Source organism: Mytilus trossulus, chromosome 6 (genome assembly GCF_036588685.1).
Source record: "Mytilus trossulus isolate FHL-02 chromosome 6, PNRI_Mtr1.1.1.hap1, whole genome shotgun sequence".
Classification (NCBI taxonomy): domain Eukaryota; kingdom Metazoa; phylum Mollusca; class Bivalvia; order Mytilida; family Mytilidae; genus Mytilus; species Mytilus trossulus.
This window is the reverse complement of record NC_086378.1, coordinates 24,842,795-24,853,853: the sequence shown is the minus strand read 5'-3', so window position 1 is coordinate 24,853,853 and position 11,059 is coordinate 24,842,795. Positions and strand designations below refer to the sequence as shown.

The 11,059-nt window shown below is 31.3% G+C and overlaps 1 protein-coding gene across 1 annotated transcript; it reads left to right on the top strand.

The window, feature by feature from the left end:
• The first annotated feature begins 875 nt into the window (after positions 1–875).
• On the top strand, positions 876–10,823 carry LOC134720977 (uncharacterized). Its single transcript, XM_063583606.1, has 5 exons — positions 876–1,358; positions 5,052–5,234; positions 6,293–6,419; positions 7,156–7,332; positions 8,198–10,823. The coding sequence occupies exons 1-5, from the start codon at positions 913–915 to the stop codon at positions 8,399–8,401; spliced, it is 1,137 nt and encodes a 378-aa protein (XP_063439676.1). The 5' UTR covers positions 876–912; the 3' UTR covers positions 8,402–10,823.
• The last annotated feature ends 236 nt before the right edge of the window (positions 10,824–11,059 follow it).

Here is an 11,059-nt window from a genome sequence, read left to right as displayed (position 1 = left end):
CCACGGCGAGAAGGAGAAGAGAAAACTTTTGGATCCACCAACTCCATACTTTAGAACCTGATGGTCTTAACGAAAAAGACGAGAAAAGATACAGGAAAGATAAAGAATAATTTAAAAACAAAGCATCGTCCTTTTTATCCCGTAATATCGGCCAATGGACGTTGCTAATTTCAACTTCCAATTATGTATTTTTAAGGCAGCTAAATCCAAGAGCAACATATACATGGAGCTGCAAAAATTTATTTATCTTTTTATTTTTAAGGCAGCTCAATCCAAATTCAACATAGACATTGAGCTGCAAAATTTTCTTAAATTTTTTTCTTATTTTCAAGGCAGCTAAGTTCAACATATACATTGAGCTGCAAAAGTTTCTTATCATCTACATCCGATTTCACCTGGATAGATGCACGCTTGATAAAGCTAGTTGGTCTAGCGAAATATTGCGTTTATTTTCATCATTTTGTAAATATTTTAAACATTCTTATATTTACATACTAAATAGTGTGTTAAAATTACATTGTTAGGCAATCTATATATATATATATATATATATTTTTAAACTCATTTGTAAACATTGATACATATATATATATATATATATATTTAAAGTAGTTGCACAACTGTAAATTGAAGATTCAGAATCATTGCAAGTCTAACTTGCATGCTAGACTATACAAGAGTAAGAGCAAAATTTGATGATCTCATAATTAATATAATGTGTTACGGTTCTCCAAAAATTATCTTCCTTCCACTTAATTAAAAAAGAAAAGGTATTTATAAGAAAATTCATAATTTTTGACAGTCCGGGTCCGGCTTCAGTCCGGGTCCGGCGTTCAGTCCGGGTCCGGGTCCGGGTTTCATACCCAAGTCCGGGTCCGGAGTCCGGTCCGGTCCGGGTTTCAGTGCGTACCCATGTTTTCGAGCTCGACAAATCAATCTACCAAAAGAAAACCAACGACAGAAATAGATGACTCTTCGGACCCATCAGACAACAGTGCATTATTTAATCGGAATGAAAAAAGGTTTCGAGCGTTGGAATGGAAAAGAGAAGAGTTGGGAGACATTGGAGTGTATTTTTCCGAAAATCCAATTCTTTTATCAGATTTGTTAGATAAATTAAAATCACAAAAGGGGACAAGAGTTTCCATGCCAGGTTTTATGAAACATCTCATTGAGTTTACGAAGGAAGTGTTACCTTTCTCTTTGAATGACATTAATTGGAATAAAGATATCAGTATTTGTTTTGACCGAGAAAGAGAAGCAATGGAACAGATTCAGGAAGTACAAAGGAATTTGGTCGATTTTGCAGACAGAACAGAGAGTGAAATCCCTTTTTCAGTTGATAAGCTTGCTAAAAGGTAACTTGGTATACACAGAGATGTCAATGTAGACTTAGTGTAGAAGGTAACTTGGTATACACAGAGATGTCAATGTAGACTTACAATGTAGTATAGAAGGTAACTTGGTATACAAAGAAATGTCAATGTAGACGTAGTATAGAAGGTAACTTGGTATACACAGAGATGTCAATGTAGACTTAGGATAGGAATCCAATTCAAATCACCATGATCAGATCAATTTAAACACCTTATCGCTATTTATAGTTCAGTCCCTCCCCATCATCGATCTCACCTACTTTCGAGTTAATGGAGTAATCGTAGATCACAGGAATATAAATACAACAACTGATTTATCCGGTTAGTCCAATCAGAAAAGAACAGTCACTTAGACAACTTCCTGTATTTGTCAAATGTCCCCAAAACAAAGGTCATCAGTAACGTGCTGAGGGAGGAGAAAGTTTAGAAAGCAAACTTTGTGAAACTTTGATACAAGTGTTAAAATGATGGTTTTATTATTATTTATTATTTATTTAACAAGTCTCTTTGAACATTTGAAAAGTTTTATGCATAATACATGTAATACATGTAGATTGTTTAAACAGTGCCCCAGATAGCTGAACTGGAATCAGAACTTATCTGGATTGCAATAAATAGCAATAAGGTGTATTGCCACTACAAATGTACATGGTATAAAATTCAAATATTGGGTTGTTATCAAGACAAACATTCAATATTCAAATTAAAGATATCCAACATTCATATACATGTATGTAATGTACACATATCCTCAGTGATTGATATAATCTTGCATCCAGTTCATGTTAAGTTATGGGCATAGAAAACTCTAGAGGAAAGAACTGGATAAAGTGTGCAACTGTTTCTCATATAACTACTCTGGAGCTCTGTATAAAAATGAAGCATTATATTCAACATTATTGTCATCCGAGATATATAATCTTATTTTTACCATTGTAATGAAAAAGTAAGCACAAACATACCAATACACTTGCCCTATTTGACCTTTCCCTTGAAAATCGATAAAGTGAAGGTGTGTTCCATCAACATGATCCCGTGGTAATGCTTATGTGTTTCTAATGTTGTCTCGTGCTCATCAACCCAAAATACATACATGTAGTACCAATATTAAAATATAAATATAAAAACAAATCCACATTTTGGAACTTATGGGTGGGAGACAAAAGATTTTTGTGACATATTTTAACACAGTAATGAAATTATATACACATCCAAAAGTAAACATGAAATTACGGACAAATTATTAGAATTACTTAATAGATTCATTTGAACATTTTAAGTACCGTGCCATATTGACATCTTTTGCCTTTCTCAACACTCATACATAATGACATAATTGAGTGTTATATCCGTATTTTTCCTATTCATTTTTTTTTTTTTTTTTTAATAATTATCTTACAGAAATCAAAACATTACTTCAATATTAATTGCAATTTGTTCTCACCATAGTCTGATCAGAAAAATTCTTTCCTTTTAGGTTATTCGAACTCATTGACATGAATCATCGTGAAATGTCACATTGCTTCTCCTTCATTCATCAGAGGTAACACCATCTGAAAACTAAAACATTCTATTCAATTTTATGTGCAATCAAACAGACGGCTGAATGTGGACCTCGACGAAGACACCTCATAATTCAATACACATCACTCCGGTAAACAACAATAATATCAAGTGACATGTCACACTAAATTATTTCACTTTCTCAATATTTCTATTCATTTCTAACATGGTCTTTAAAGAGCATTTTCTATCTGTATGTAATAATCAATGAAAAGTCCACACCAGTGTCACTCAAAAGAAACAAAAGAAACTAGTTACACTATAAACAATTTATTATTCTCCTTTCAATTACAGGTCTCGGAAATGGCCAGAGCCCCCACTTCCACATATATATTCTATATATCGATAGCACTTTGCCCTGCGTTTATGGCATAACAAATACCCGGTACATGTATCTGACCACCTGGGTTGATAATAACTACCGGCCAAGGTCCAATCCCAATCATTTTGCTTCCAAGGTCAAACATTACCATCTAGTTCTATCAAGAAGCCACCAAGTCGAATATAAATGACCACCAAGGTCTTGACGCCCCCAAGGCTAGTATTCTTAATTTAATATTGCCATCAAGGCAAATATGAAAAATAATAGAAATGACCACCTAGGTCTATTGCCACCAAGGCATATATAAATGACAACCTAGGTCTTTTGCCACCAAGGCATATATAAATGACCACCTAGGTCTATTGCCACCAAGGCATATATAAATAAATGACCACTAATCTTAAAGTTACCAAGGCTATATTGCCACCAAGGCAAATGTAAGTAAAAGTTAAAGAATATAGTTGCTTTGCGGACAAAACGTGGAGCACAACCATCCCACAGGTTGGATATTGAAAGAATGAAGATGTATCACATGTACTTCCGCCAAAGATATCAACCAATGAGGTTATAAGTATATCATAATTAAGATCTCCTTCTTCTTCTTTAGATGTACAGTATCAGCTTCCATGATAATATTGAAGATAACAAACGGCTGCATGTGTGGTGTTTGTGATTAAAATTATACTCCTTCACATTACTCTTTACTTAAAAAAATATTTTGGAGGAGGTGATACCTATATTTATGATATTAGGTTCAGATATTTCACATCCAATTTTTTGTGGAAATATTCTTCACAAAGCACAAAAATGTCAACATTCATCTCAAAGGCTAACAAAACCTTTAAACAGACTTGTTTAGAAGGGATATGGTAAAGATACTGTTGTCAGGTCATTAAAGATTGCATATTTCGGCTTAAATATTAATTCACTTATAGGGTCTTTGCATCAGAAATAAACACATTTATTCTAAAACCAGTTGTTGGCATGATACGGGTTATGTTCTTCTCATATATTTTATTATGGTACAAAAATGTATAATACTAAACCCCTAATGGGAGGGATTGTGCTTGATATTCATAAAGTGAAGACATAATCTTTCAATCAGTTTAATTGAGATCTGGAGCTGGCATGTCATTTGCATACCAGCAACTGTTAGTATGCCAAATGTATGCTAGTAGCCCTTTGTAAATTTATGTATCATTGTCATTTTGTTTAGTTTCTTTTGTTAGCCTTCAGCTGTTATCTGCTCTTTGGTTTGGTTGTTGTCTCTTTGACACATTCCCCATTTCCATTCTCAATTTTATTAAAAAAATCTTCCAGACTTTCAACAACAACATATCAGATAATTAAAAATTATTCAAAAGTAAAAGATAGGATTGGTGCGAAACTCTTATTTTCTTTTCTTTTTTGAGTAAAGATTGCCTGAAATGCAATCAAAACCCTATGTTCATGATGTTACTGACTTGATATCTAAATCTTCCAAGGCTGATCACTACCTTTTTGATACACAAAATATAGTGCATTGGTCATAACATTCTATACATCTTATCCATGAATATTTTCAGAAATTTATCAATGTAATATACATGTATGCTCAGTGGGAGTTGTAAGTACCCATCAACTCCATCACCTTGGTCTTGGAATTTAAAATTCCTTATGTTAATCCTGTTCTTTCATCAAGAGGAAGTTCCCCATATAAGCCTCAGAATTTGAAGTTCATGTATTTATGTACAGAATTTGAAGTTCAGAATCTGTAAACTGTAACTTATTTCTAACATTTGACTTTGTAGATTATTGCGCCGATGGTTTGAGGACACATTTGACTTTCTTGTTGAGGTAAAAGAAATGCTACAGAAATTGAATAATCCAAATCTAAGTCATGGAGTTTCTAAGGAGGACACAACAATTTTAAAGGATTCTGCATTTACACACTTGTTCATGAAATTTACTGAAATTTTCTTCCTGAAACCAGAGTAAGTACAATGTGAATATGTATAAGAAAATGTGGTTTGAGTGTCAATGAGACATCTCTCCATCCAAGTCACAATAGATATAGGAAGATGTGGTATGAGAGCCTGTGAGAATCTCTCCATCCAGGTAACAATTTGTAACAGTAAACCATTATAGGTCAAAGTACAGTCTTCAACATGGAGCCTCAGCTCACACCAAATCACAAGTTTTAAAGGGCCCCAAAAAAGACCAGTGTAAAACCATTCAAACAGGAAAACATATGGTCTAATCTTTTTAAAAAAACAAGAAACATGCATCACTTATGAACCACATCAACAAACAACAACTACTGAACATCAGGTGCAAACAAATGCAGACAGTTTGAACATTCTAATAGGTACTAACCTTCACCCTCATAATGAATGTATGTGTATTTGAAATTTAGTATGAAGTCATTGTAGATTTGACAGTGAATGAAATTTTAACAGATAACATACTTTCACATATTGAAAAATTAAACATTTAAGTCATTCTCCTTTCGACATATAAAGTGTAACAGAATGTTCAACCATAGAGAAGTTAACCTGTCAAAATATATATTCCAGAGTCAAAAGATGTTAATATAAAAATGGTCTATTTCAGTCAAGACATCATCAAGGCAGATAATTTAACATTTGTTTTGTAAATTTATCACACTTACATGTATTATTATCACACATATTATTATCATAGATGTACATGTCATATAGATATGACTTGAAGCCAAGAATAACTATACACAATATTTTGATTATCACAGACACTGTATGCATTGACTGTTCTGTATTTGAGGATTTGGACAAAATTATGAAATACAAATTATATATTGCCATACCCCACAACATTTACCAGTCAAGAAATTGAGAAAAATGCAAAAATTGAATAAAAAAAACCCTCAGAATATAATTTAGAAATTTCCTGAGTTTAAGGGATTTGTTAATGTTAATTTTCCTCTTGAAACTGTGCAAATGGTGTGAGTTTGAGGATTTGATGAAATTATTTTTTTGGATTTTTGAGCTACATTGTATGACTACCTTTGCAGGGTTGGTGAAAACAAGAAAACAGTTTTGAAGATCAGAAATAAGATAGTTGGATGTGTTTCTGATACTGCTTTCTATGAACATGATGGTGAAAGACACAGGGCTCGTCTACTTACAATGTTGACTGAGGTATATAATTTGAAGAAAAAACACTTATAAAAGATAAAACCCAAAACTATGTTAACCCTTGCACTTTTAGTATACCTGTTTTGATTTTTCATTCTTAAAATAAAAAATTAGAAATAAATTTGAAATATTTATTTGTGAACCAATGAGCATATGTTATATGTATGGAGAAGAAATGAAATAATATAAGCTACACAAAGGAATAAACTTTCCAAACCCTAAAATTATATTAAAAAAAAAGTGATTTCAAATCTAATTACATCAAAAAACAAGATTAGTCATTTCAAAATTTTGAATTTGAATTTTAAAATATAATGATTTTTCAGTTGTTGTATGTATACAATAAATGTTTTCATTTTTAACTTTTGTTTGGTTATTATCTACTTTTATATTAAAAGCTTATATATTTCATGATATTGGAGTTTGCAGTGACAAATTTTCAATTTTTCAAGTTATAAAAAAAATTCTTTCTTTCTTCATTTGTTTGTTTGATATAATCATAAGGTATTAACATGATGGAACTCCAAAATTTATTTATTTTTTTGGAAAGCATTAGGATGCAACATTATGGTTCACACTGTAATATATTATGATAAAAAAACAAACATTGCAACACTGCAAGCAATTCTCTTTCAAATCTCACCATTTCTCCCTAACATTTTTAAAAGAGAAGTCACTTCTCACTATGATTTCAAAGTAGTGTGAGCCCTGAATCTAAATTGTTTTTAAATTTATTTAGCTTAAAAGTGATGCCCTGAAGAAGAGAGTAGATGAAGATGAAGGTTCGAATCTACCTTGGATAGAGAGATATTTGGAATCTTATGGAATAGGACAAATAGGAATACAACTTGTTTCTGAATGCTGGAACTCTACATTTTGTCCAAACACATTAGGAATAATTTGTATGAAAACAAAGGTCAGTGTGAAATGAACAAAATAACAAAGATATAATTATTCGTGTGTGTATGAAGGTCAAGGAACATTCAATGGGCTATTTCAAAGATTTTACTAAAGTCTCCTTAAATTTTTCCAAAAAATAATGCATTATCTCGTTTATTGTCTTAAACATTTTAAAAACTACTGATTGAATTCTCTCAAAATAGGTAAACATTTGTAAAGAAAGAACATAAAATATATGAAAAACATTCTAATGATCAAATTTCAAAATTTTATCAAAATTAGTGACATAGCCCAATTACCATATTTTCACTGTAAATCCATATTTTGATAACAACATTTTTTTATGTTACAACTCCAATAAAAAAAAAAATTTTAGTTTTCCAATGAATGTCGCAGAACGTGAGACAAAGGGATACTGGCATTAACTTAAAATCTGTGTGTTATCCTCTGTTGCCCACTTTGCTACAATTAAAAGCACAATTTTCAAATTTACTTTTAAATACGTAAATAAGGAAAGATACAAGTTTCACATATTTCACAGCAATTTATATTCTTAGTAATTTGTTTATACTACAATGTAAATACATAATACACTAGATGGGATTTATCTTTATTTAATGAATGGCTATTATCTATTTTGAATTTATTGAACCATAAAACTAATTTTTGACTCTTCACATTGAATAATCCGCAAAGGCTCAAAGAACTTTTTATAATATCTATATTAACAAAAACAACGTACACACATCATGCACATGTTGGCGTATGAATACACAAGGTCAGAGTGGGCGTGATGCCATCAAAATTGACAACATTGGAAATAAAACTAATAATTTTAACCAATCAGAAGACAGTAAAAACACCAAATTTATTTATTTTAGATTATGTTTGTGTACTTGGAGATGAATCCTGAACAGTATGAAGCATTGACAAAAAACAAAGATCTAAAAGGGAAGACATCTTGTATCCAGTATTCTAAACCTTATGACATAATGAAAAAAGAGGACAGAGACCAGCTAATAGACATATTGTTTTGGTTAGGATGTGTTCAAAAAAATAATTGTCATAGTTATTATATGATGTAACTATGGAATAAGGTTGGCAAACAAAACTTACAGCAACATGTTGCTTTTGTGAGGTTGCTTAGTATTCCCAAGCTGGCAAAGCAAAAGAGGACCAATGGCTTGCATTCAGTCTGTCATAGTTTTCCATTCTTTCTGTTGAGATGCCTGAACCAATTGGTAGGATGAATGATAGAAAGTCATATTGTTGGAACAGTTGAGTGACTTATGTGGCAACGGTAGCCCAATGCCTTGAAAAATTGTGAAAAAACATTGCCAGTCACATGTTTTTCATTTGTAATGCCTGAATCAATTTATGAGATCTTTATTGTATGAAGTTAAAAAGGATGATTATGTTTCATTGCACATGAGGAATTGATGCAGAAGTTGTAGAGCATAGAAAACTATCAGTTTTCCCCACATTTTTGTGAGCCTAAAGGTATTAGATATTCAATGTTAATGCATATTAGAAGAAGTTACAGAACAAATTTGAGTATATATTTTCATTTGAACAAATTCACAAAAATCATGCTCAAAGACACAGAATATATTTTAATATTTTTGTTTTTTGTGCTTAAGCTGGAAAAATTGATTAGGTTTTTTTTTATATAAAAAAAGTCATTACATGAGAAGTTACAAATGAAATTGTTTCTTCTGGTTGAGGATTTTTTTTGAGAGTTGTGGCCCAAGGATTTATAATTCTACCAAAAATTAGTAAGCCAAGAGGAAACATGCACTTAATTACTTACCAAGGTACCATATCTCAGAATCTATATCTGCAGGAATAATAAAAAAAAATATATCAGGAAAACTGTTTAATTTCTGAAGGACACAAAGAATGGACATTTGTTAATAGTTTGTGCCCTGTTTCGTAGGATTTTGACATACAAATGACTGCTTAAACCTAATCATAAATTGATAGGATAAGATATATGTAAGCAGTTTGAAAAATAAAAAGTTTAACTTGTTTATTATTAATAAATTTTGCAAATAGTTTTATTTCTACCAAAAAAAATACATTGGCCGAAATCAAAAGTTCTTTTTTTTCTAAGAAGCATATTTTTTGTCACTTTTTTCTTTTGTGATAGTACATGTTATTGTCATGCAAGAAGATATATCAACATAACTGGACATATTATGTTGACTCTTAGCTAACCAGTTTTTACTTTTGCTCCTAAATATTGTCATCTTACTACAAAGCTAGGAGGAAACTTTTTCTCTTGACTTCATTGCAAGAAATTTTCATAGACGGCCACAGGTCTACATTAAGCAGATTTACTGCAAATATCAATCTAAAAACCTATGGTTTTACATCCCATATTCAGGAATAACACATGTCTACTGAGACCATTCTAATCGATATAATGTTAACTAATGTAAAATCTTGAGTTCAAAATACTTATATGATATTTTTTGGCTTTTTCAAATGATTTTTTTTGAAAATGTCAACACATAATAAAATAAATCAGATACATATACCTCATTTCGTAGGTCAGCGATTTGTATTTGGTCTGTTTATCAGATACTACTATCAGTAGGTCAACTATATAAACTATGCGATGATTGCTATGAGACTATAGTTATTAAAGGTACCAGGATTTTAATTTAGTAAGCCAGACGCGCGTTTCGTCTACATAAGACTCATCAGTGACGCTCATATCAAAATATTTATAAAGCCAAACAAGTACAAAGAAGAATAGCATTGAGGATTCAAAATTTCTAAAAGTTGTGCCAAATACGGCTAAGGTAATCTATGCCTGCGATAAAAGAATCCTTAGTTTTCGAAAAATGCAATTTTTTTATTATGGACTTTCCGAATTGATTTTCCTCTATTAAAGTTCAGTATTTTTGTGATTTTACTTTTCTTTGTAAACAGGAAATTTATAAAAATTACTTCATTATTCATGTCAATACCGAACAATGGACAAATAAGGTCATTGTTTCTATACCTGTCTCTCAATTTCCTTATCTCTATTGGTTCATTGTTCAATTTACGTTATTTTTAAAGATGGCGTCAAATGCAAACAAAACCTAAAGATTGCCTTAAATGCAAACGAAACCTAAAGATTGCGTTAAATGAAAACGAAACCCTTTGGTCCTCGACTTGATGTCTAAATCCAGCAATGTTTATCCCAACATTTGATATACAATCCATATAGCAGTGCATTGGTTATAAAATTTTAAACATCCTATTCATGAAAGTTTCCAGAAATTTACCAATGTTATATATATATGCTCAGATGTTCAAGTCACAAAATGATGTTATACTTGTCATGAAAATTACATAACATTTGCAAGGTGCTGAAATCTTATATCTGGGACTTTTATACAAGTCCAAGCTAATATCAATGATGCCATTGTTAAAAAGTAATCTTGGAAGATTGTTTGTTTGAGCTGGGACATAATATTTTGACAATTAAAAGTCTAAGGACTGATATCAACCTTATTTTATAGTTTATTTGTCAATGGAAAGATTTTGTGTTTGGTCCACTTATCATATACTTAACTATAAGAAAACGTATATCTTGATTTGATGAAAGGAATGCAGTGAAGTCTACACGTGTCACTGACATGTTTCATCTTACCATGACCTCATGTTGAAAGTTCATTGGTCAAAGTCAAGTTTCTAAAAGTTGTTTGGTTTCTTTTTAGATACTAAAAGCAAACTATATTTGATGCACG